General features: G+C 38.4%; 1 protein-coding gene across 5 annotated transcripts in view; it reads right to left on the reverse strand.

The window, feature by feature from the left end:
- The window catches only part of DNM3 (dynamin 3), a 524,707-nt gene extending 496,988 nt beyond the window's left edge, over positions 1 to 27,719 (reverse strand). For all 5 annotated transcript variants that reach the window (XM_087858849.1, XM_045814085.2, XM_045814069.2 and 2 more), the window contains exon 1: positions 27,378 to 27,719. In XM_087858849.1, the coding sequence (XP_087714975.1) occupies positions 27,378 to 27,538 (161 nt within the window). In that variant the 5' untranslated portion in view covers positions 27,539 to 27,719. The remainder of the gene's footprint in view (positions 1 to 27,377) is intronic.
- Between the last annotated feature and the right edge of the window lie 62 nt (positions 27,720 to 27,781).

Here is a 27,781-nt window from a genome sequence, read left to right on the forward strand (position 1 = left end):
TCAGCACTATCGAGATCCAGTTAAGTCTAAGACATAGTTCCTATCCTCAAAAACTAGTTGGAAAAGCCAGATACAAAGATATAAAAGTAAACAATAGAAAAGTGATCTGCAAAAGTAAAAAAATCTAGAAACCAGGAGATAGCAAAGAAGCCTTATAATCTCAAGAAATACTTGGCATTCGGGGGGCCTGGCTGGCTCAGTCGGTGAAGCGTCTGCCTTCGGCTCAGGTCATGATCCCAGGGTCCTGGGATGGAGTCCCACATCAGGCTCCCTGCTCAACGAGAAGCCTGCTTCTCCCTCTCCTCCCTGCTTGTGCTCTCTGTCACTATCTCTGTCTCTCTCTCTCTCTCAAACAAATAAAAAAAATATTAAAAAAAAAAAAGAAATACTTAGCATTTGGTAATTCACTGCAAAGTCTGCACAATTATGACTTGAAAGTTCATTTCAAATTCAACTTTCTGTTACAAAGCAGTGCACTTTTATAATCCCATTAAAATTATACTTATTCTTGGGGCACCTAGGTGGCTCAGTCAGTTGAGCATCCAACTCTTGATTTCAGCTCAGGTCATGATCTTGAGGTCATGGGATTGAGTCCTGTGGCCTCCCCACTCAGTAGGGAGTCTGCTTAAGATATTCTCTCTCCCTCTCTCTCCCTCTCTCTATCTCTCTCTCCTCTTCTCCCTCTCCCTTTGTCCCTCTCCCTACTTGTGCTTTCTCTTTCTCTCTCTCTCTCCATCTAAAATAAATATATAAATCTTTAAAAATATATACTTATTCTTTAAGACCTAACTCTAAAGTGACAATCTCTGTCATTTTCTCTGTCCTTCCCTCAATGCTCCCAGGTTTTGTCACCTCTCAAATTTTCTACACACCCTTTATTAGGGAATTTCACTTTTAAATGTTCTCTTTGGCAGGTAAAAACAGTCAAAAGAACAACCAAACATCTAAACAAAAAAAAAAAAAAAGGAAATTGGGATATATAAATTACACAAGTCAATTACAGCAATAGAGCAGTGGTTATCAAGGGTTACTTAGAAATACGTGGGGGTGTTTCACAGTGATTGCAGAACCAGAAATGTTAAACATCCTGAATTCTTGGAAGAGTCTTCTACACTGAACAACTATCCTGCATCCTACATAATTTTCCAATCTTTTGCTACACATTCATGTAGGTGAAATTATCTGAGCTGGAGCCTAATTCTGTTTTATATTTTAACAAGGATTTAGGCATACACTGAATATTCAGGGAATGAAACTACCATGTGAATTAAGAGAAGACTGTGCTTTGATTTGCTTGGAACTTCATGAAGAGTTGTTCAGCATTTTGGAAAACCAGGTCCCTGACAGCAATGTATCCAGCTGTTCTTGTAGCTCTAGACACGGACACAGAGTGGTGAGTACGTACATGGTTATGTATTGTGTCGCTCCATTTCTCAACAATGTATACTTGTTCCTCCCTGATCTCCTTCCACCCCAAATGGCCCTCTGCCCCATCGCTTCTGACAATGTCCAATGCAAATTTTTTACTTTTAGCATTTGAGGTCATTTAGAATCTTCCCTCCTTAGTGCATCCTCGAAACTGTGACTAAGCTATCCCCTATACATGCCAGCCTTTGCATGTTTTCAAGTGTTTATTCATGCCATCCCTCCTCCAGATACACCTTCTGCCTTTCTCTGTCTTCCCAAATCCCATCATCCTCCAGGGCTCACCTAAGTGATCCTTCTCTGATAAACTCTGCCTAGATATTATCTCTCAATATGGTCTATTTCCCCTTAAATTGCCCATTACAAGATAGGCTGTTTTGCTACCTGATTGTATTCAATTTAGCATTATATTTTATAGCCTTATTCTGTTTTCTCATTGTTTCATGACTTATCTTTCCCAAGGAGAATATAATTTTGAGTACAGGAACCCTTCTATCTCTTTTTGATACATAATCTATTTTGCAAAGTGATTAGAATATAGTAAGTGTTCAACAGAAACCTATTAACTGAAGATCAACTTCACTTTTTATCTCAGGGAATTGGGGTAAACCTTTTGCAGAACACTGAACAATGCATAAGAGACTTCAAAGGCTTACAAGTCCCAAATGAGTAAAAGATGCCTTGATCATCAGCTGGTTCACAATGAAAAAATAAACACGTTAGTTTTCAATTGGTCCCACCTAAAATGTGTCTCCTTAATGAGGATATAGTAAGAATGCATAAAAATTATATATGTTACCAATTTTACTTTATATCAGTAAGGAATACAAGGGGCAATTTATCATTTCTTAATATTTTCACAATAATGGAAAACATAATGGTAGGACACTAGTATTTAAACAGGACCTGAGACAAGCTAACTGAACCCTGACTGCAAGGCTTGTTCTCCATTAGGCATTTATTTATACCTTGCTAGGCACTATGTCAGCACTTCCAGTAGCTTCCACCAATGGTGCCTAATTATGGGTTTACAACCCAAATTACTAGTGAAGAAAACTGAATGTGAGATATGAGCTACTATAAAGAAATTATAGAAAAACATCAAAACTTCCCATATTTAAGAATTAACTTGGGGGGGGGGGGCGCCTGGGTAGCGCAGTCGTTAAGCGTCTGCCTTCGGCTCAGGGCGTGATCCCGGAGTTCTGGGATCAAGCCCCACATCATGCTCCTCCGCTGGGAGCTTGCTTCTTCCTCTCCCACTCCCCTGCTGTGTTCCCTCTCTCACTGGCTGTCTCTCTGTCACATAAATAAATAAAATCTTTAAAAAAAAAAAAAAAAGAATTATCTTGAGGGGCACCTGGGTGGTTCATTCAGTTAAGTGTCTTGACTCTTGATTTTGGCTCAGGTCATGATCTCAGGATCATGAGATCAAGCCCTTGTGCCCAGCTCCATGCTGGGTGTGGAGCCTGTTTAAGATTCTCTCTCTCCCTCTCCCTATATCCCTCTCCCTAACTCCCCCAACCCCCAGAGCTCACTCACTCTCGCTAAAAAAAATAATAAAATTAACATGAGTCCATGTAAAAGTTATCCATCCCCACCTTTAATTAGTCGAAGGTTTAAAGTAACCTGAAAATAACTGGCAATAAGTTGATTTGTCTTGAGGTATTATGAAATATTTATTGCCTATGAGCATTAGTTTAATTTTTGAACAATAAAAATAAGACAGAGCAGTAAAATATTTTAGTGGTAATAACCCAGCATCATACCTCACTGAAAACTCATGATTATCAGTCATGATATGAATCCATATGCAACTAAGTAAATGGAAAAAGAAAAATGAATAGCCAGAAAATTTCGGGTCAAAAGCTTAAGTTTATACACGGATATGAACACAGGAAAAACATAATTAGGATACACTAGAGAAGAGGAATTCTAGAGTAAACCAGCACAATTCAACAGTGAACTACAAATGACAGCTATAACTACGTGCTTCCCTTATGAGGAAATGCCTCTGACTAGACAAACTTGAGCAAGAATGAAAATCACACCCAAAAGATCTCAGGAAACTTGAACTCTGCTAAGATCCTATGTGGCCAAGCCATGAGCAAGCAGATGACAGTTCCTTAGGCATGGGGAGAGCAGCACCAAGGGGGAAGGCAAAGGAAATAGCACTTGGATTATGTGCCAGGTGTCTTCACATGCCTTAATTCAGAGAGGAAAGTAATAGTTTGTGCCCAAAAGCATTCACAAAATGGTTTTCTCCAAAGACCAAACATATGATGCTCAGATAGAGAGCCTTGAGAAAAAAGCACATGCAAGAACAATTAGCCCTGCAACTGTAATTTAAGAAACAGTATAAAGGACACCAAGAAGCTTCTTTTCTTCCTTCTCATGTCGCAAATGTTCTATCAGTGAAAGAGAGAAAATAAAAAACTGAGTTTTTCAATATATAGAGGCTACTCCTTGCTTAATAAAGCAAGGCAGAGTTGCCAAGAAGCACGGACTTAGAAGACAACAAATTCTTTCTTTCTACCTGAAAAACTGTCTAAGTTGTGACATCACTAACTCAATTATGCATGTCTGTGAAGATGCCATTAAATAGGTGGATCTGAGCATTTCAAATATAACTGGCATGAAGCTATTTCTTGCTCAAAAATTTCCACTCATTCACACAACGCACAAATTGCAACGCTGAGTTTGAAAACAGGAAAAATCACTTGGCTTAACACCAAGTACTTGAGGGCGTTGCATTTTCTGCCCCTGGCCTGCACAGACCACAGAGAAGACGGATGCCTGGAATGCCACGAGCTGTGCTTGGGACACCACTCGACACCTTCATCAGTGAGGGTAAGTGCCGCGGCATGAACCAAAGAATTACAGAACTGGTTAGTTTTAAAAGATCCTGTCTGTTAGAAAATAACACTACTATCGCTCAATCAAGAAGCAACTTCTAAAGAAATGCTTCACCACTGACATTGTTAACAGCAGGAAGATGATGTTGGGTGGAAAACACAGATGTCAACCAATGCATTGAAGAGTAATTCATGAGTTGAACCCAATGTGGACAAGTTTTAGGAAAAATTAACCAATTTATTTCATTTACATCTTACAACTTATGTATGCATACGAGTGACATATGATAAAAACCTATAAAGTCTAAGAGTTTTGAACAAAACAAAAATTCTAAGTGATAAGAAAGCATTGTGTTTAATTGACAATGGTTTTCTTTTTCTTTGTTAGCTATATATAAAATAATGGTGCATCTTAAAATTATGGTATCTTTGATGGATGAAATATGGTAGGCCATGATAAATACAGATATATAGACATATATTTATGATATACGACCACTGAAGTAAACTCCACAAATACCAAATACTAGAATGATAGGGATTCCCTTTGACACTCAAGCATGCAAACTAGGGGTCTGTTAATAATTTTTAAAGTAGATTATAAACATAGTAAGTAAGTATCTACTATTCCAAGAAGAGGTTATGTTTAAATAAAAGTAGATTCAAAGGAAATGCAGAAAAATTTACGTGACAATACCATAACTATATGAAAATACTTTGGTTGCATCTAATCTTAGTTTAGGATTAATATCTGAAAGGAAACCATATGCGCTGCATCTATCTCCCCATGACACATTACTTGGGTACCTATTAGCAAAAGAATCATGGACTAGATGAACCCGGATGTTACCTATCAGAACCTGGTATGGGTGTGACTTCTATTTTAGGTTCAGAGCATGAACAGCCACATTAAAATACAGGTTTTCTAGTAAAATAAATTAATCATGATAAGGACAAGGAAAGGCATATTCAACTACTGAAGCAGTAACCATTTCCACAAGACTAGACAGAATTATACCAAATTTCTAAAGCCATCACCTCTCACATAGATACAAGTTTGCTTCAAATCTGTTCCAAGCCTGATCTTCAGCTCACTTATCCTTTGGAGAGGCCTGCACTTGAAGGTCTGACTCCTATTCCTGCCTGAAACATTCCAGGTTCTTCTCCACATGCTGTGTGGAGTTCTTGCTGACTTTAGAGGCTGTGCTCCATGTGAGATTACACACATGGCTGCAAAGTTTAAAAATGCTCGGCCTTTATTAGAAACTAACATGCACCTAAGCTTTTTTTAAAAAGACCTTAGAAAGGCTTCAGAGAGGAAACAATATGTAAACTTCAACTTACCAATCAATTCCTCTGAATACTTGCGTGAGAAAAGCATTCTAGATGGAAGAAGCAGGATGGTAAACATACAAGGGAGAGAAAGCACAAAAGTTCGAGAAAATGGTACCTACGGTGTGTGAATGAGAGGAAGAGAAGACTATGCTGAAAAGTAGTTGGTGGCCAGATCATGGAAAGCTTTCAATGTCATGCCGAAAAGTTAGGAGTTTATTATGTAGGGAAAGGGAATGGTGATGATTAGGGTTGTGGAAGAGTATTTAAGATGATTTAGAAGGGGGTTGACCAGAAGCACTATTAAATAAGTTGTGATAGAGAAGAAGGATGTTAAGTCCTGAATGGGGGCAACAGCAAAAGAAATGGAAAAGCAGCATCAGATAGCAAAGTTAAAAAGTTATGGGGAGAGGAGAGTTGAAGAAAATATGAAAGTTTCAAGGTTTATTGAATGTGACAACAGTGAAGTCCATCAATACCTATAGGAAATGAGCTATCTGGCGAAGATATGAATCTATTAATACAAGTATGAGCATTTAGGTTGAAAGAAATCTCGGCAAAGGTATGAAAATATGAGAATGAGATCCAGACTCAAAATCCCAAAGTCACCTGCCCAGCTCAACCCCGATAATGGGTGAGATCATAGAGGAAAGAAGCTACTATTCATAGTTATAACATATGAGAAATTGTTTTTTTCGGCCCTAGAGGAAACTGTATGAATGTGAATGTTTCTTCCTCCTTTCTGGTAACAAAACTGTCTGACTGATATTTCTCTGACTCTGACCTGACTACCAGGGTGCTTACATATGTTCAATTCTACAATTATGCTAATCTTTATGTTTGGAAATTTTCTCTTCTCCATTTCTTGGTCTTACCTCATTACTTCTTTTTCTTGGCCCTGACTCTTTACTTCTATTTCATTGTTTTATTTTATATGTCCAATACCTCCATAAATATTTATTGCAAAAAAAATGAGTAAATGAATGAATGAATATGGTTTGGAGGAAGCCACCTCAAATCCTTTGTGGAAAAGCAGGATTTAAAATTTAAATTAAATTTTAATTTGATTTAAATTTAATTTAAACTTAAATTAAAAAATGGTTTTATTTGCAGGGATGATAGCTAACTTCTTATGAATTACAGGAATGTTTCTCTCCAATTAAGAAAACCTGCTAGATATTAAATGTCTGTGTTTTAAAAGGCAAATTAAGGGATGATTAATTTCATTATAAAAAATTTAGGCACACAAAAGATTCTTGCTCTGAATTAGAACTTCCAGCGACATAATAAAAAAAATTTTCTTCAAGCAAGAATTAGAAACTTTTGGCAAGGAGCGCCTAGATGGCTCAGTAGATTAAGTGTCTGACTCTTGATTTCAGCTCAAGTCATGATCTTGGGTGGGGGGAGACCAAGTCCAGTGTGGGGTTCGCACTCAGTGCAGAGTCTGCTAGAGATTCTTTGTCTCCCTCTCCCTCTGCTCCTCCCCCAGCTCACACATGTGCTCTCTCTAAATAAATAAAATATTAAAAAAAAAAAACTTTTGGCAAGGAAAATCTGACAAAGCATCTCTAATATAATAATACTAAGCATTAAGAAAATACTATTAACTTATGTTCAATTTATATACCTTTTTTTATAGGGAGGTAGGGATGGGGGGTGGGGGTGGGAGAGGGGGAGAGAGAATCTTAAGCAGGCTCTACACCCAGCTCAGAGCCAGATGCAGGGCTCAATCTCATGACCTGAGCCAAAATCAAGAGTTGGACACTTAACCTGACTGAGCCACCCAGACACCCCTATATACCATTTTTTAAAGAGAGAAGCTACTGAAAAAAACAAGCCACACAACGATAATTCAACAATAAACGTTGTACCCCATTCCAAAGAGAAGTGTTTGTTGTATATATATGTATGTGTGTGTGTGTGTGTGTGTGTATATATATATATATATATATATATATATATATATATATATATAATCTAAATTACAATCTCTTTGTTGTTGTCTTGGTTCTAGCCTAACAGGAAAGGCCCCTTTCCAAGCGCAGAGAAGCCTCGACTTAATACACTGCTTCCACAAGTCCTGTCTGTTCTACAGACAACTGATAGCTTGTCCTCTACCCTGGCAAGCTTTATTGTAAGCTCCGTTAGCTCCTTTTAACCACAAGACCAGTTACCAGGTTCTTTTCCTCCTCACTGGCACAGCTCCTTAATGTTCAGGCAGCTGGATACCTTAATAGAAATATGCAGGGTAGATCTGAATTTTACATATTTTCCTTCTACTTTTGGTGTAGAATTTACCCACCCATGGGTCTAAACCAAGAAGCACACAAGTCATTCTGGGGAACTATTACCTTTTAGAAAAACAACCTTCAGTTATAGGTCTTCATAATTTGTCTTAAATGTAATGACAAAAAATGCAGCATTTTAAATAGAGCAGGTGTCTTCGCAATCCTTGCAATGGAGATAATCTCTTAGGCATGTTTTGCTACTATTTTCTAAACTATAATTTATTGAGGAGTCTCTGTACTAGACATTTAAAACCCACTTTTTAGACTTTGTAAAAGGAATTGAGATAATGTATATTAGTTCCGTTCTGCAGGCAAGATAGAAAGCAATGTAAGTACAAAGGCCCTTGGCTTTTTTTGCTTACAACACTTCCTCTCTGGATAATTCTTCTATGTTCAAAGAGCTCATCAGTTCAACAGGGCTCTGAGCATCCCCAGTCTTTCAACATACATTCAGTGAACACCTTCTGTCTGTGGGCTTAGTGAAGGCTTCCAAGAAAGAAGTTATAGCTGTGTCTTGAAAGGTAAATAGAGTCAGGCAGAGAGTTAGTTATTCTAAAAGAGAGTTAAATATCAAGAGTATGGATTTGAGCATGTTAGAACCTATAAGACATCCAGATGGTTGGATATGAGAGTCTGGAGCACAGAGAGTTTAACTAAATATATAAATTAGTAGTTGTCAGTATTTCATTGACATTTAAAACTTTATGATTGTATAGCAAAAACTACAAAACATCATTGAAAGAAATTAAAGAAGACCTAAATAGATGGAAAGGCATCCTCTATTCATGAAATGTTGGAGAAATGTCTATTCAAATCCTTTGCCCATTTTCAAATTGGGTAAGTTGTGTTTTTATTATTGAGTTATAAGATTTTCTTACATATTCTGGACACTATTCCTTTATCAGATCTATGTTTTGCAAAAAAAAATTCTCTCATTCTCTGGATCATTTTTCATGTTCTTACTAGCACCCTTTGAAGCACAAAAGTTTTCAATTTTGATGAATCCCAATTTATCTAATTTTCTTTGCATTGCTTGTACTTTTGGTATCATAGCTAAGAAACCACTGTTGAATCTAAAGTCACCAAGATTTACACTGTGTTTTCTTCCAAGGAGTTTTATAGTTTTTAGTTCTTACATTTAGGTCTTTGACCCATTTTGAGTGAGTTGTGTATATGGTTTGAGGTAGGGGTCCAAATTCTTTTATATGTGGATATCCTATTGTCTTAGTACCATTTGTTGAAAAGGTCACTCTTTCCCCCATTGAATTGTCTTGGCACTCTTGTCAAAAATCAGCTGACCACAGGGGTGCCTGGGTGGCTCAGTTGGTTAAGTGTCCAACTCTTGATTTTAGCTCAGGTCACGATCCCAGGGTCATGAGATTGAGCCCTGCATCAGGCTCTGTGCTGGGCTTGGAGTCTGCTTAAGATTCTCTTTTTCCTTCTCCCTCTGTCCTTCCCCCTCCCACCCCAGGCTCACATGCACACTCTTTCTCTTTAAAAAAAAAAATCAACTGACCATAAATGTAATCGTTTTTTTCTTATTTTGTTTTGTTTTTAGAGGTGGGGGGCAGAGGGAGAAAGAGAGAATCTCAAGCAGACTCCATGCCCAGCACAGAGTCAGTCTTGGAGCTTGATTTCACAAGCTGGGATCACAACCTGAGCTGAAATCAAGAGTTAGTTGAACACTTAACTGACTGAGCCACTCAGCCACCCCTGTAATAGTTTATTTCTATTAATCTATATGTCTATCCTTATGCCAGTACTACACTGTTTTGAGTAGTGTAGTAAGTTTGGAAATTAGGGAGTTTTCACAGAGATTATATGGAATCCGCAGGTTGATTTGGGATATATTATCATTTCAACAATTTTAAGTCTTCTAATTCATGAATACAGGATGTCTTTCCATTTATTTAGGTCTTTTTAAATTTCTTTCATTGATGTTTTATAATTTTTGCTGTATAATCTTAAAGTTTTAAATATCAATGAAATACTGACAACTACTAATTAATATCTTTGCTTAAACTGTCCTCTGTGCTCCAGACTCTCATATCCAACCATCTGGATATCTTACAGGCTCTTTAACATGCCCAAATCCAGACTCTTGATATTCAGCTCCCAACATTTTCTTCAGTGTCCCCCATCTTGTGCAATGGTAACGCCACCTATCTAGTTACAAGGTAAAAACCTGTAAGTCATTTTTTATCCCACCCTTCCCTTATCTAATCCATCAGTAAGTCATGATGACTCTACTTTCAAAATACACGTAGAATCTACACTTCTCTCCATTTCCACTGCCACCTCCTAATCAAAGCTGCCATTATCACCCACCTAGAAAACTGCAAAAGCTTACTAACCCATCTCCCTGATGCTACTTTCCCTGCCTCCAGTCCATTATCCTCAAAGCATCTACCAATAATGGGAATATAATGTGAGCCACATAAATAATTTTGAATTTTCTAGTAGCCACATTACAAAAAAATAAACAGAAACAAGTAAATTTAACAGTTCATTTTAAGTTAGCCCAGTCTCTCCAAAATATAATTATTTCAATATGTAATCAATATAAAAAGTTAATGAGACAATTACATTCTCCTTTTCATACCAAGGCTTTGAAATTTGGTGTGTATTTTATATTTACAGCACATCTCTACTTAGAAGCTTAATTTTCATCAGAAATACCTGATCTATGTTTAATGTTATAAATGTATAGTTGAAAAAGTATCAGAACACACTTAAAAGTTTTCCAATAACCAAATCAATTATGCTTTTAAATTTAGGTTCAAAATTACATAAAGTCGAAAATTCAGTTTCTCAGTAGCATTAGCCACATGGGGTTGTGACTATAATCTTAAATACAACTTACCTAGAGTAATCTTTTTTAGATATAAATCAGATTATGTCACTATCCTGATTAAAATCCTTCTTTCAGTTGCTTACCATTTTATTCTGGGCAAAATTTAAACTATTTTTTATACCAACAAAGTCTACCTAAACTTCCTTCTGCTACTTTTCCTTGCCATACTTCCCCCTAGCCCAACTTACCCTAAATTCCTTCAACACACAGAGATTTTTGACACCTCAGAGGCTTAACACATACTGTTCCTTCTGCATGGAATGCTTTTTCCTAGCTCTTCCCATACCTGATTCCTTTTCCTTCAGCTGAACCTGATCGGACTTCCTTGATCAACCTATAAATAATGTCCCTCTCTGTTATGCTCTAGAACTGTGTCATGATCATTTCTGCCATGGCATCCATACTGAGTTATAATTATACACTTTTTATTTGCTTGTTGTTGATCTTTTCACTATACCACATGCTCTTCAATGACCGGCTGTATGCTTGTTCACTTATTAATGCCTTTCTGCTGCCTAAGACAGTGCCTGGCACACAATACACATCATATGCTGCAGATAAATCAGTATGACAAAGGCTGAAACCTCTCTATTGTATATGTTGACTCATTTACTCAATATTTATTGAAAAGTTACTATGTGCCAAAATTGAACCAGGCTCTGCCTTCAAGAAGCTCACAATTGAATGACAGAAGTAGATAAAATAATTTAATACAATTAGTAAGTATAACATTAGAAAATTACTCACAGTTATGATGCCTAGAAGAGGGACAAGTAACTTGAGAAAGATGAGAAAGTGGAAGGTAGCTGAGGTACCCAAGAGAAGAGGAGAAAGGAACCTTGAGTTAAAGATAATAGGAGCTAGCCTGGTGAAGGATCACACTGTTCCTTATAAAGGGACTCATGTGAAATAGGCAAAGAAATGTGGAACAGCATGGTGAATGTGTGCAGGGCATGAAAACCAGTTGGATCCAAGTATAACAGATAACCTAGAGAGGCTGGGTCATGCAGGGCCTTTTATGCCATGCCAAGAAGGCTTAGATTTTATGCTGTTGGCATTAGGAGCTAAATAGTTTTCACCAAGATAGTGACATCATTTAATTTTAATTCCATATCAATCATGCTATGGCTGTGTGGAAGCTAGGTTGGAGGGTTACAGATGGTGAAAGCAAGAAGTCCACTGCCATAGTCCAGAAGATGAATGATGCCAACTTGAATTCAGTGGTTGTAGGAATTAAGCATAGGTGATTAATTTCAGAAATACTTAGTAAAATGAGCTGTCTAAAAATCATCAGTGACCTTGGCAAGGGCAGTTTCAGTATACTGATGGGAATGGAAGACACATTTCATTCCTTATCCACAGCTGCAGAAATCACAGGAATTGTGGAAGTGGTGATTACGAGCTCCCAAATCTGGTTGCTTATTAGGAGCACCAGGAGAACTCTTGAAAATACAGATTATGCTGGCTTAACTCCAGACCCACTGAGTCAGTCATCATGAGCCGAGCCCAGGAACCCTTACTTTAACAAGTCCCTTTAGTAAACCTTACACAAATATGATATCCACATATTTGCCTTGGGAGATGCTGCGATGGACCAGCCTTTCAAGTATATTTAAGCCTTGTAACTCAAATCTATTTGATTCCTGGGTTCAGACAGCAAGAGTTCAGAATGTAAAGGTTGTAAAGACAAGGAAGAAGCTACGCCAACAGCAGAAGAGGGCAGAGGTTAAAATGGGAGAATCCTAATCCATAGCATTAAGAAAATGGATAGAGAAGTACAGATGAGAGAAGAGATAACTAAAAAACCAAGACACATGGGCTAAGAACATTAGTTTATCAAGCTAAGAGCATAAGTTCATCAAACACAATCAATTTTATCTCATAAGTGTAAAATATAAATCTCTTGAAGTGCAGTGGAGCATGCAATTCTTAATATCGGGGTTGTGAGTTTAAGCCCCATGTTGGATGTAGAGATTACTTAAAAATAAAATCTTAAATATATATATCTTACTAAAAGCTGTGCTCTTTCATTCCCAGTCCTAACCCATCTGAAGTTGGGTCAATAATTTAATTAGTGAAAACTCAATAAAAATTAAATACCTAAAACAGAACTGTACAAGATATTGTGGGGAATACCAATAAGGAGTTTGCAGTCTGCCTCGGGGACCAAAAAATAATGTAAATCAGTCAGAAACCCTGAGGTGCCAAACAGCATGGAACCAACCCTTAAGTCATCAAGAGGTCAGAGAAGGTAGCAATCTGGCCTCTGTTCTCTGACCTCTGCCTCTGGCCCTATCTCAACTTTCAAATTCTTCCTCTCTAATGCTCATTTCAAACCCTACCTCTTTCATGAAATCTTTCCTGGACTCTCCAAAGAGATGTGACATTTTCTTTTAATCATCAAGAACACTCTGTAATTAATTTTAAAGGCACCCAAATTCTGTCTAAACTTCCATCCCCAGTAATAAACAGAGAACTGTTGATACATGACAGACACTGTCCTAAGTGTTTTACATGTATTACTAATGTAATCCTCACAGCTACGCTATGAGATAGGTCCTACTATTACCCCATGGTACAGATGAGGAAGCCAAGGCACCAAGAGGTTCAATAATTTCCTAAGATAGCAGAACCATGTAAGTGGCAAAGCAAGGATGTGAACGCAGGCAGTCCAGCTCCAGACATGGCATGTTCTTTGCCACAACACTTTATGAGTTCTGGGGTACACTCTATGTTAGTCTACATTAGATTCTGTTGAGGGCAAATACTTTTTCATTGCCTTTTCATCTCAAAGTAAGCAAATATGTGTTGATTGTTGGAATTCCTTTTGGTCACAAAAGATCATGCTCTGCCCAGCCATGGTCGTTCCTATGTAACCAGAAATGCCCACTTTATAACAGAAAAGATGAGAAAAGTGAGAGGAAAACACACTGCAGAGGAGTGGAAAACAAAAGCTACATACGTAAAATGTTTTGAAAATCACACAGAGATTTGAAAAGGTGGGTGGTAACTGCAAGTTCCTGCAGACAGTGACATGAAAGTCGTGTGCTGGAAAATTAATCTGCGAGCAGCAATATCAGCATGGAATGGATGAATGAGAAATGGAGGAAATGGGAGAGCAGGACACTGTCAGAGCTGTCCAGGTGTAGGGGAGGACCTGGACTAGAATGTTCTGAATAAGGAAATCCCAATATGTATTAGATTTAGGAAGAGGATTTTAGAAATGAAAAAGAAAACTAAATGAGATTTTTCAATGAGTTTTTAGACTAGTACACCACTGAAAAAAGGTGGATTGTTAAAACAGATTTTAAAATCAAGCTGCTATTCCATTTTTTTAAAAGCTTTTATTTATTTATTTGTCAGAGAGAAAGAAAGCACAAGCAGGGGGAGCAGCAGGCAGAGGGAGAAGCAGGCTCCTCCTGAGCAGGGAGCCCAAAGTGGGGCTCGATCTCTGGGATCATGACCTGAGCCGAAAGCAGACGCCCAACTGACTGAGCCACCCAGGCGCCCCCAAGCTGTTACTCCATGTTTTTTTTTTTTCAAAGAATAATATAGTTTATCACTAAAACAATTTTATTCATAACTGCTTCATGGTACTAGCCATTCTGTGAGGGATTCCAGTTTTTTTACACCCACAACTATTTTTTTGAAGGCCTGGAAAGGCTGGACCCAGAGAGGTCTTAACCCTTTTATATGTCTGACACTTTTTATCTACTTAGAAATAGTCTATAGAAAACATACATTTTTTTTAAAGCCAGGTTGCTCTCTGACACCTGGCAAGCCAAATCATAGACTTTAAGTTATAAAGAAACTTCAAAGTCCTTTTGCTCAACCTGCATCCCATCTACACCATGCCAAGGAGCCAGTCAGTCTTTAATCCCTGGCCTCTATCCTTCCGGTGATGGAATACTTACTGCTTCACAGGGAACTCATTCCATTCCTTAACTCTTCTGTTGAGCAGTCTCGCTTACGTTAAGTTTAAATCTGTCTACCTGTAACTTTGACCCACTTGTTCTGTGTCCTCCAGGGATATACAGTCAATCTAATCCCTCTCCAATCAATAGCTCCTCAAATATTTGGAGACAACATCATGACACCACCAACTACTTTCTAACAAATGCCTCACATTAGAATCGTTAACCTGGTTACCCTAATAACAGCACAGTGCATATCAACCCTTGTATCCCACTGGGTCACCAAGTTCTCTGAAGGAGCCATTCTATATGAAGAGCCTCACATAGTTTCTGGCATACAATAGACTCTCAAACTACGACTGTAAATGACTCAGTGAATGAATATATCCATCTGCAAATAGAATTTTCAAACGTATTCTTTCTCAACTGGTTTTATCATCTACCTACAACCAAACAAGTTTATTAAATTCTCTCTGTCCTCAAAAATCAAATAAATGTCATATGAAGAAAACATAAACCCAGAAATAATCTAGCTGGTATTCAGGTAAATGAAGCATCTTAACAAGTAAGAAACCACATTGGGGGAAGACAATTTTATTGTATATCCTCTTGAAATGTCTGAGTTTTTAACATACGTACTATTCCTTTTTTCAATTAAAACATAGTTAATTTAACAAAATAAAAATAATAAAATTATCTCCATTTTAGGTTGCCAAGTGGAATAGTATGGTATAGTGTGAATTGTGCCTTCTGTAATAAAAAGATCTGTCCTATCACACAAATATAGAATCATCAAATAAATGACTAGAAATAACATTAGATTCAATCTAGTCCGGAGGCACTCAACAATTCTGAGAACAACTGTAGTAAGAAATAGGGATGCCGTGGTGGCTCAGGTGGTTAAGCGTCTGCCTTTGGCTCAGGTCACGATACCAGGGTCCTGGGATCAAGTCCCACATCAGCTCCTTGCTCAGCAGGGAGCCTGCATCTCTCTCTGTCTGCCGATCTACCTGCTTATGCTCTCAATCTCTCTCCCTCTCTCTCTGACAAATACATAAATAAAATCTTTAAAGAAAAAAAAAGAAATTTCATATTGTAGCATGATATGCATATACAAATATATAACTAATACAAAAGCTCCATGTATGGTACTTATCATTACTACTTGGGATGCACTCTGATTTTTTTTAAAAGCTGTCACAACCCATTAAATTGATATCATGTCCTGCTAATAAGTCATACCCACTGATCTAGTCCAACACCAATTTATTTATTTTTTTTTTAAAGATTTTTCTTTTATTCGACAGAGATAGAGACAGCCAGCGAGAGAGGGAACACAAGCAGGGGCAGTGGGAGAGGAAGAAGCAGGCTCATAGCGGAAGAGCCTGATGTGGGGCTCGATCCCAGAACGCCGGGATCACACCCTGAGCCGAAGGCAGATGCTTAACCGCTGTGCCACCCAGGCGCCCCCCAAGACCAATTTATTGATAAAGAAGATACACTTCTGCTTGGATAAGTTGTGTATACAGAATCACACTGCTAATTCATACAGCATTAAATGAAAAAGAGAAATGAAATGCAGCTCCTGACTTCATGGAAGCTGCAAAGAGTTGAGCAGACAGACCAGGCAACAAATTGTGCAGTAAGATCCCTGTGCAGGAAGGTATGAACAAGGACCACCAAGGAGGGGCCACTAAATCAGACAGGAAAAGCTGAGGAAGACCAGCAGGGTGACGGTTATCATTGCTTTCCCCCATGGTGCCTCAGCTTACCTGAGGCAATCCTTTAACAAACATCCATGTCAAACTAAATAACTCATGCATACTCCTAATTCCTTCAGCAGTTAAGATTTCATCTGTTTTTTCTTTCTAGTTCCTTACAATATAGTGACACTCACACTCACACTAAGCAAGACTTCCTCCTTCCCATTCTTGCTCTTGTTCTTAAAGCAAGACTCATGATCCTTCCACCATTTCCTTCTCCAACAACTTAGAAAAAAATCCCTGAGAAAAATATAATATTAATAGTAGATAAATCAAATCAAGTATCCACCCCCCACAGTTTCACATGTTTTTTGTTAGGATTAAGTAAACAGATCATGTAAAGTTTCTTAAATTGAATCCACAAGGACGGCAATCAGTATTCAAAAAGTTATATTGGTATTTCTAGATGAAAATACAAAAATCTCACCACACAATGGTTATTGTCCAGGAAGTAACATTCAGAATCATGAACGCTAGGATCCATGAAAATAGACTGCAGGACTTTTCCCCTCTTTTAAATATATGAAAAGGATGAATCTCAGTTTTGTTAACCAGAAAACTGAAACACACACACACACACACACACACACACACACACACACACACAAATCTCTAAGGTTGCTCTGGATAAGACACCCAAAGCTATTCTTACACAAATGTTCTGAGGCTTACCTAGTAACACAAAGATAATGTCATTCCAAATGGCACCAGTTAACTAGCTCAGAGCTGAAATTGGTGGTTAGTAAGTTGTGAGAATGCCAATCAAGTCAGAATATGAGTTTATCTACTGAAAACAGTCACTGGATATTACTTCAACTTCTACTATACAAATTGCAGTACTTCTCTAATGTCTAGTAACACCAGACACAACTATTTTTCTGTCTTACCTCCTGATCTCTTGGCTATAGATCTTTTCTGTTCCTTGGGCTTAACTCATGCTCTTGCTCAGTAGTTCTGCTTCTCCAGTTGGACTCTCCATTGCTTTTCCCACTTCTACCCCTTCTTTGCTTATAATTTCACCTAATATTTCCAAAAGATAAACAGATATGCTAAGAATGCTTTATTCCATGTCACAGAATCAAATACTGTCCTTAAAATTTATTCTCTGGGAGAATGAAGGAAAATTTCAGCAAAATTCATTTTAATTCTACTATTGGAATGTTATTCATTCTATTGTGTTCATTATCTCTAGTATCACCATTTGAACACTAACATGTCACTTAACTTTTTCCAGCTCAATCTTCCTCATTTTTGACTTGAAGTTAATAAAACAAGCCTTTACTCCGCTTTCAGGGATATTGCAAGGATTAAGAAAAGAATAGGTGGAAAAGTGCTTTGGAACTCTTGGGAGAAAAGAACATACAAACTGGATATACGCTGTTTCATGCTGCTTAAAAAAAAAAAAACTACACTATGGTAATGCTAAACGTGGGCACTGCTTTCTCCAAAGAGGGCCCATATATACTCTAAGTTAGTATGATCTAAAAGTTAGTATTTTGATGCAGCTATAATTTTCCAACATGCACAAAATGGAGAATTTGCAAATATGCATTAGTATCTATCATCTCCCCTACATTTATTTTTGTTTTTAAAAATATTCAGAAAACAGGGCGCTTGGGTGGCTCAGTCAGTTGAGCGACTGCCTTTGGCTCACGTCATGATCCTGGAGTCCTGGATTGAGTCCTGCATTGGGCTCCCTGCTCAGTGGGGAGTCTGCTTCTCCCTCTGACCCTCTCCCTTTTTGTGCTCCCTCTCTCACGCTCTCTCTCTCAAATAAATAAATAAAATCTTTAAAAAAAAATTTTCAGAAAACTTCCAGTCTAGATAAAAGACTTAGAATAGTAGCCATTAAATGGGTTCTAGTACCAATTCCGATGTGAGGAGGGGGGTTCCGAAACCAACAAGCAGTGCTCTGGACACTAGCTGAGTGTCATACAATTCAACTCAATTCTGATCCCATACCCAAAGATAGCATCAGATTCCAAAGATTGAGGGCTTGGTCCCACGAGGCTGTACCCTGACACCTCAAATGCCAATCTGAACCTCCTTGGGCTCAAGTAATTTGCTAGAGTCCCACAGGACTCAGAGAAACATTTAACTTACTAGATTACCAGTTTATCGTAAAAGGGTATAACTCAGGAACAACCAAATAGAAGAAATGCATAGGGCAAGGTATGGGAAAAGGGCGAGGTGCTTCCATGCTCTCTCCAGGGGATCCAAACTCCCTAAATGTCCATGTGTTCACCAACTCAGGAGCTTTCCGAACCCAATACTTTGGGTTTTTATGGAGGCTTCATTACATAGCCACGATTGATTAAATCATTGGCTATCGGCAACTGATTTAACCTCAAGCCCATCTCCTCCCGCAGGAAGTTGGGGGATAGGACTGAAAATTCCAACCCTCTAAACACGGGTTAGACACTGACAACCACTGACAACCACTGACAACCAGTCCCCATCCTTAGGTGTTGTTCAAGCCACCTCGTTAACATAACAAAAAGATGCCTTTATCACTCCCAACACAGCAAATTCCAAGGGTTTTGTGAGCTTTAAGACAAGAACCATGGATGAGGACCAAATAAATATGAGGAATATATTTTGGTCATATAAAAATAAAATCTTTAAAAAGGGTGGGGCACCTGGGTGGCTCAGTCAATTGAGTGTCCAACTCTTGATTTTGGCTCACGTCATGATCTCAAGGTCGTGATATGAAACCCCACACTGGGCTCTGCACTCAGCATGGAGTCTGTTTGTCCCTCTCCCTCTGCTCCTCCAGCCCCCCAAATAAATAAATAAGATCTTCATAAAAAAATAATAGAAATATATTTTGGTCCTAAATGATCAAATATATGTTTTTCTTATAAATCATAATATCACAGCCATCAATTATTGAATGCATATTATGGGCCATACGCTATATATTATCATACTTAAAACTCACATGCACATAAAAAAAATAAAGTTTGTATTACTATGCCTATACTGCAGATGAGGAAATTAAGTCCCAGGGAGGTTCAGTGCCTTGCTGAGGAGCATGCTACTAACAAGAGTCAGAGGCAAGACTAAAACACCAGTGAGTCCTTTTCAAATACTGGATTTTTGTGATCTAAGAAAAGAAATACCATAAATAAGATTAGTCACCCATAAAATTACTAATTTAAATGGATTTGTCTTTTCAGTCCCAAGCCACTGAAACAATAGACAATGAGGTCCTTCAGAAGCCCTACCCACTTCTAATAGGTACACATATGTTATTCGTGGGTATATCATGACCTTGAAGCAGTGGGAAATGAAAATGAGAACTGTCACAAAAGAGCACTGAGGCACACACTTTAAACTTCTAGAAATAGAGGACTTTCAGCAGGATGTCAGAGAAAAACAAGATCTAAAGCGGTCCTGTATCATTCACATAATTCATGGATTAAATATATCATCCTTTTCCTCAACAACTATCTTGCCTTTCTAATCAATTAACATTAAGGATTTAACACAGTATTAATGCTTGTTGAAATTAATTATTAAAATAATTTCTATGATATCAATGGGCCTCACTCCAAGAATACAAACACAAAAAAACTAAAAATATAAAACAGGCAAAGCTGAAGGGTGAGGATTCTTACCCAATACATGTATTTCATTTTACCAAAAAGTTAACTCATTTCTTAAAATAGCAACCTTTCCATATTTATATTATTTACTTACACTCAACTTTTCAGAAGCTTTCCTTGGTTTAAGCAAGGTCTATCAGTGACCATCCCAGGCACAACTGTCTAGACATACCCACGTGGTGGGAAAACATTAATAATGTGTGAAAACACCCACTATTTCATTTAGTCTCTCCCTGGGCCTGTTTCCTAAAAGTCCCAAATATACTAGCGTGTATTATCTCAGCCAAATTACCTGGTCTAAGCCTAAGCCTGACAAAAATCCTGCTCCCAGTTTCCTTCCACTATTGCGTATGAGGGGGTGGGGGGATGAAACATCACTGCTGGTTTGCTATCAAGTAAAGTAATGGAGGGAAATATCAAGGAGGAGGAAAGATTGGTCCAAAGGAAAGGAATGGGAAAAGAAGGAGGCAAAGTGAGGGTAAAAGGAGGCACTTTAAAACAATAAGAGGAGGGAAAGAAGATGACGGCCTGAACAAGGCTCCCAGTTCTGAACACCAAGTTCCAAACTCAACTCTGATTCTGTTTCCGACCTTGGGCAAATCTTTGGTTTCTCTGTATCCTAATGTAGCTCCAGGAAGTTAGCAAAGAAAGTAAGACTGAAGAAAGTTTCTTACAGAACCTAGTGAAGTGCCTGTCCTTGCTACTGATAACAGCAAAGCTAAGCTACCTATGATAAAACAAAAACAAAACAGAAACAAAAATAAAACAAAACACCACCAACTTGATATTAATAAACCCTCTAAATTTGTCAGCACAGTGTTTAACTCAAGAAATGCAAATCGTTTAGTGTCAACTCTCTTCCTTTCCCCTCCCCCACTTCTAAACAATATCAACACATTCCACTCTCGGGTTTGCCTTTGGAACATTTTCCCTGACCCTTCGTCTTCAGTTTACTTCACTACTTTAGCTAAATGCCTTATTCTTAAAAAGAAAATAGAATTCCACTCCCTTCAGCATTAGCACCTTGGAGGTCCTTATAGAGCAGTTGGCCTAATCGATCCCACTCCCACTTAGCCTTCACGGCATCCAGTTATATTTTTAATCTCTCCAACCTTTTTTCTTTCCTCCTACTCTTCTCTCAGGCCCTCTCCAGCACATACTATCTCTCTGTGATAAAGTGATAGTCTAAATTCAACGCTTTGCTGTGGCGTCAGACACTGAGACACAGATAACCACCTCCCCACTTTGACATCGATACTTCAGTACATGCAGCCTTGGAGTTAAAATGAGACTAGCTGCCAAATGACATTGGAAACTCATATATTGTCCTCTTCTCTCTTATATCCCAATTCAATTTCAGAATTGTGGGTTGTCAATTTTTTTTCTTTTTTGTAAAAATAAATTGACATAGTATAAATTATTTTGTCCCAGTTTGCATTATACCCAACTGCATTTATTTTACAAAACCACTTGAAAGTTGAGATCTCATACCTTATGTTGTCAGTTCTCTTTTTATATATACACCAGCTTCTAGGCATTCATACTTTCTGCTATATTCTTACCAAGTATACTCAGAACTCAATAAATACATGTTCATTGACTTGACTTGCTCATATTTCCCAAGAATACCAATAGGAGTCATATCCAAAGCTAAATCTCAGCTTGGCCACTTACTAGCCATGTGACCCTCCACAAATTACTCGTCTCTAACCCTGAGTTTCTTCCCCTACGGACATGGGGATGTAAAAACAGGTAAAGTAAGGAAAGCATGGAAAGTATATTAACAGTATTTATGCCAGCAACCCAGTAAGGCTAAACAAACATTGGCCTCCTTCTTCCTTCCACTTTATAAAAATGTGTTCAGCATTATATAATCCATTGGGATTTTTTAATTAATGCTGAGGGGCACCTGGATGGCTAGGGTTACGCGTCCAACTCTTGATTTCAGCTCAGGTCATGATCTCAGGGTCCTGGGATTCTTTCTCTCCCTTTGCCCCTCCCCCCAAAAGTTTTTAATTAATTAATTAATCAATTAATGCTGAGAGTGTGAGAAATTACAAAGCAGACTTAGAGGTAGGCAAAAGTTTAGCCATACAGAAAAACTGGATTATTCTATACAGTACATTTGTTCAGGGCTCTCTTGACTCGGCTCTGGTGGGAGAGGAAAAAAATCACCTAGGTCATTCAGCTGCTTGTAGTCCCCTCAATATCAAGTAAATTATAGTAATAAATAAAACATCATCATTTAATTCCATTTACTAGCCCTAACAAAAGGTACTACTAAAGAAAAACACCTAATATAATAAATGTATGTTCCACTGGTAGATAACCCAATAGCCTAATCTCTAGCATAATAGCATAGCTAACTATTAAGTTTCCATTCCTCGAAAGTTCTGGATGACTGCTATCCAAATTCATTAAAGAAGTTAATCAAGGGCACTTTTGATATCTGTTAATCAAAAGTATATTTCAAAACAGAGATATCCTATCCAATCCAGTTTACCTAGTTGTATTGCTTCTCAGATACTATTAATAAAAAGAATTAAGTTGATTGTGGTACTTAAATCCTACCAACTGTAAATTTGTGATAACCTGAACATTATGTATGTTAATTCAACAAAAATATCTTTGTAATTTCTGGTTTAGCAATTCATTGTTGAACAACAAAAAGTTCATGTTTCTGATTCTTTATTTAAATAGACACTTGGGAACCATGAAGCACAATTTTCAAAAATTATCACAACTTTTTGTTAGCACCCATTTACATAATAATTTTAACACCTGAAAGCCATTTGTTGAAAAATATTCACTAATTCAGATGCTTTGATACTTAAAAAATATTTTCCCTCAATACAAACCTATTTCTGAATTAAGTTTAATAATATGAAAGCTTCTGGGGCGCCTGGGTGGCACAGCGGTTAAGCGTCTGCCTTCGGCTCAGGGCGTTGATCCCGGCGTTACAGGATCGAGCCCCACATCAGGCTCCTCCACTATGAGCCTGTTTCTTCCTCTCCCACTCCCCCTGCTTGTGTTCCCTCTCTTGCTGGCTGTCTCTATCTCTGTCGAATAAATAAATAAAATCTTTAAAAAAATAATAATAATAATATGAAAGCTTCTAAGTCTAATCTCATTTGCAATTAGAGAACTCTTCCCTCCTTAATTTTTAACTACTCTCTTGAAGTCAGTCAAAAGACTTAAGAATAGAGTAGTATCTATCTAAGCCATATAAATAATTTACAGATTTTTTAAAAAATTATCTGGTTATGTCCATTGCAACAACAGCATCAAATGGCTATTAAGATTCTCTCTCAAAAAAACTTTAATTTGATAATCAACATATTTGTCTTTAAAACATCACAATTAAATAAATATACATTTGACATTTCCACATTGAAATGCACTCTCTCAACATAGCCACTTTAAAAAAGTCTTTTTTTCCAAAAAATAAATTAAATAAAATAAAAAAGTCTTTTTTTAATCATTAATCACAAAACCTATTCTACTTGTACAAAATTAAAAGTCTATTTACCACTCAGGCTAGAATAAAATAATGTGGAATTCTCTGCCTATATAATTAGCATTAAAGAACTAATGTTTTTAACAAGTATATCATTATAAAACATCTGCACATTAGCGACTAGTACAGTTTTCATTTAACACCTCCATAAACAAGTTATATGTACTCTAAACACATACTTAAATAAACAACTCAATTACATGCTAGAGCTCCCTTCAAAAATGTCTAATATAGTAAAGAAAGGTACTTATCCTTTAACTAATGTTGCTTCTGCCTAAGGGGTTGCCTCAAATCTTCTGTGAAATGAGGCAAAGTAGACATAAATAAATATGAATAATACTATTAATATGGCAGCTTCTTGTTCATTTAGGTGGTGCTTTTAAGTGTCATCAAAGAAAGAAGTTAAAGTATTAATCAGAGGATTTGGTATATCTAAGTATGGAGGGAGCAATGTGGCACAGAGGTTTTAGAGGATAGGTACAGAGCCTAGACACCTCAGGTTGGATCCTAGCTCCACTGTTTTTATGTTAAATTAAATTAGCCATCAGCAAGTTACTCAAACTCTCTAAATCTCAATTTCTTCTTTGGTAAAATGAAACTCATAAGAGTACCTTCCTTTGTGAGGTTTTATGAGTATTAAATGAGATTACCCATGTAAAAGCCTTTAGAATAGACCAGATGCACTGCAAACTCTCAATAAATGTTAACCAGTATCATCATCTCACTGCAAAAAAAAAAAAAAAAAAAAAAAAACTGGATATGAAAGTAGTTGAGTAAATTCAGTTCTTCCATACACAAACCAAACAAATGGGCAGACCCCCACACCAGATAATAAACCCCTATATTCACACCATGGGTCTCAGCTTCTACTCACTAGACCTTACGCTGCCTCTCACTGCCAGTCTATATCTCATCTAAACAACCGAAAGAACAATATGGTTACTCACACTATATTACATTAATATGTAAATTCATCACTTCAGAAAGAAAATCACAAACAAGTAGTTCATTCATGACTCATTTTATTCATAACAATCTCAAACTTGTCACCCCAAAATTGGATTTTACAGCTACAGTTAAATGAAGTAAACACATTCACAACCAAATTCATTCAGTGCTTTCAAAAAGAAAAAATCAATATAAACTGTCTGAGAGAAGAAAATAGTCCATTAAATATGGATTGCTAAATATTGAGGAAAATGCATCATTATTTTGAAGACAACAAGCTTAAATGAGAGCAAACACAATCCACACAAGCAATGACCCCCTTGTTTTATGACTATATTTGATAACTGTACATACGCCAGAGTCTTAAAATGAAAACAGCTACATGTAAAAGAAGAAAGTTTCATCCTTAAAGGAAAGGACCTTATCTTTATTGCAAAATTTCTGGATAACAAAAAGATAAAAGGTTATAGTGGAATATGAGTAGTTTTTTTCTGCCTAGGACCAATCTCCTTTCAAAATTGAGAACTCATTTTTCCCTAAGGTTGGTTTATAATTAGAAATTAGATTCCTCAATAATTCAATGACCGAAACCTTTATTAAAGTCAAATGACCTTTTTAATTAATTTTTTTCCTAATATATAAAGCTCTGCTAGGCAAGTGTCATCTCTACAGATAATAAAGCCTTTATATATTTATTAAATGAGTTTTTCCCTCTATGTTCATCCTTTTCTTTGATTTGATATTATAACAGTAATTAATTATTGGTAAAACTTTTTTAAAAAGTATAACAAAGCATTAATGTATTTTGCTAAATGCTCTGATTTGTATAATGCTTATAATGTCCCTATTTTTCATTCTATCATGAAAAATGTTTGAGCTAAAATAATTTACTCTTCCATATCTCTTTTTTTGAAATTCTCATTTTAAAAGACTATAGCTAGTAAGGGGAAATGTATACAATTTTATTACAGCATTAAGAAGTGTGTCAGGACAGAATTGAGATACATGCCTAAAATTGACATTAGGTTCAAAAGCTCTTGACACAAACAATGCATTTATAATACAGGCCCATCCAAGTAAATATATGAAAGATGCATAAAAATATGGTAATTGCATTTGAATTACTTACTATTTTAATCTTAAAGTATTTGTTTAAAAAACAAAAGTAGTTATATGACTATTAAGGTACCATGTTAAATATCCTGGAGTTTGAAAATTCAAAAATACATTGTCCTCAAACCTCACTTTCCTTATGAATGAATACCACTTTAAACTTAGTGAATTTCATTGACAGTAAATCCAAAAAAGTAAAACCCTTAATTAAGTATGACGGCCCTATGTATATGTTTGAAATCACATTCATCCATCACTTCACCATTAGTCTAAGATGATGTATGCAAAATGTTTTACCATCACTTTTCTCATCACTCAAAATGGTAAAACCGAAGTGAAGTGATTAAGAGACTTACGCAAAGATACCAACCAATTGTCAGCAATTTTACTTTTTTATTAGGATTCTAAGCTTTCCAGTTCATACAAGGAAAAATCGAAGAGTATCATCAGGCAGAGCATCAGCTGAGAGAGAAGAATATTCACTTTATAGATACTAACATTCCCAAAGGAGATGTGGGAATATCGAAATTTTACACACCACCAAACACTGACAAAAAAAGAAAAAAGGGAACAGGAACCTTCTGAATCTAAAATCACTTAACCAACCAAATAAAAAGAGTAAAGTACAATCTCTGGATTGTCCCCACTCCGGCCCCCTGTCTCACTGCTGTGCCTTTCTACCTGGTTTACTATATGAAACAGATTTCAGATTTCGTAATGCTTTCAAACGGGCTTTTCTTGGCAAATGTCTGCACTCCCCAGGCGAGGCCGTTAAGGTAACTTAATCTCTCACGAATTGCTCAGTGGAAGAAATGCCGATTCCCAATTCAAAAATTAATTCTTTAGCTCTTTCTGTGTTAAGAGTCACGACGAAACCCATAACTATAATTTAGATTCAACATTTTATCTTGAAGACTCGCAGGACAGAGGAGAGCATAGGGAACGGAAGATGATGCTGGGGGAGGGGGCGCAGAGAGAGTGCGAGAAAGATGCTGGTCAATTCCGAGATGATGCAGGAATGACATGGCATCTGGGCAACACAAGTCCACGTTCACCCCCCTCGGAGTCTGTGCCTTGGTTTCTCTGACATAAGCCTGGAGCTGTGAATAGGTGCACACGCGAACACACCACCTTTTATTCTTCGACTCTTAGGGAGAATGGTGGGGAAGCGTGGCTGGATGAAGCTTCACCACAACAAACGGTTTCTTTCTCCTCACACCCCGCCTCCCCAGCTAGGGGCAGGGGACGACTGTCTCGAACAGTAGACAGCTGAGCGGAGCCGAGAACCGGGGCTAGAAGGACAGCATCTCCGCGGGGGGCGGGGGGGATAAAACCCCAAAGCCTCGCAGAGAGCCTAAGGGAGGCTGACAGGAAAAGGAGGGGGATGTGGAGCCGGGAAAACAGAGGAGACGCGGACTGGGAAGCTCCCGGGCGCGCTACGCATCCAGGCTACCCGAGGCTGGCGCACCGGGCGGGGGGGGAGTCGATCCCGGGCGGACCCCCTCCCCTGACTCCCCGACCGGAGGACGGAGAGGAAATGGCTTTGTATCGCAGGATGAAAGACAGACAGGAGGGCCACCAGGCGCGGGGGGGGACGGAGGATGCCCGGAGCCGGGACGACCCCGCCCGCCCCACGGACGCCGCCGCTCTGCCCTCCATTGCGCCTCAGCCCCCCGTCCGCCCTCCGACTCCCGCCGCCCGGGCGCGCTCCAACGGCCCCGAGCGGGGTCGCCAGCCCCGCCCCCCGCGCCCTGCGCGCTCACCTGCCCACGAAGTTCTCGAGCACCGAGCTCTTGCCGGCGCTCTGGCCGCCCACCACGGCGATCTGCGGCAGCTCCAGCAGGCAGCTCTGTCCCAGCGCCGAGAAGGCGTCCTGCAGACGGTTCACCAGCGGGATCAGCTCCTCCATCTCTCGGTTCCCCATCCTGCCAGCGTCGTCGGCCGCCCGCGGGTCCCTGCTCTCCTCTGCGACCTGGCGGGGGAGCTGGGGCCGCGTCGCTCTTGCCGCCCCTGCTGCGCTGGGTGCTGTCAGCGGGTTCCAGCGCAGACGTCGGATCCCGCCGCCCGCCAGCCGTTCGGCTCCTGACAGCTAACGGCCCGCAGCGCGCCTGCGCGGGCGGGAGGGGCGTGGCCTGGCTCCTCGGCCGCCCCATCCGCGCCCCGCCTG

Source organism: Ursus americanus, chromosome 2 (assembly GCF_024610735.1).
Source record: "Ursus americanus isolate L20-20 chromosome 2, mUrsAme1.1.p, whole genome shotgun sequence".
NCBI classification, from domain to species: Eukaryota; Metazoa; Chordata; class Mammalia; order Carnivora; family Ursidae; genus Ursus; species Ursus americanus.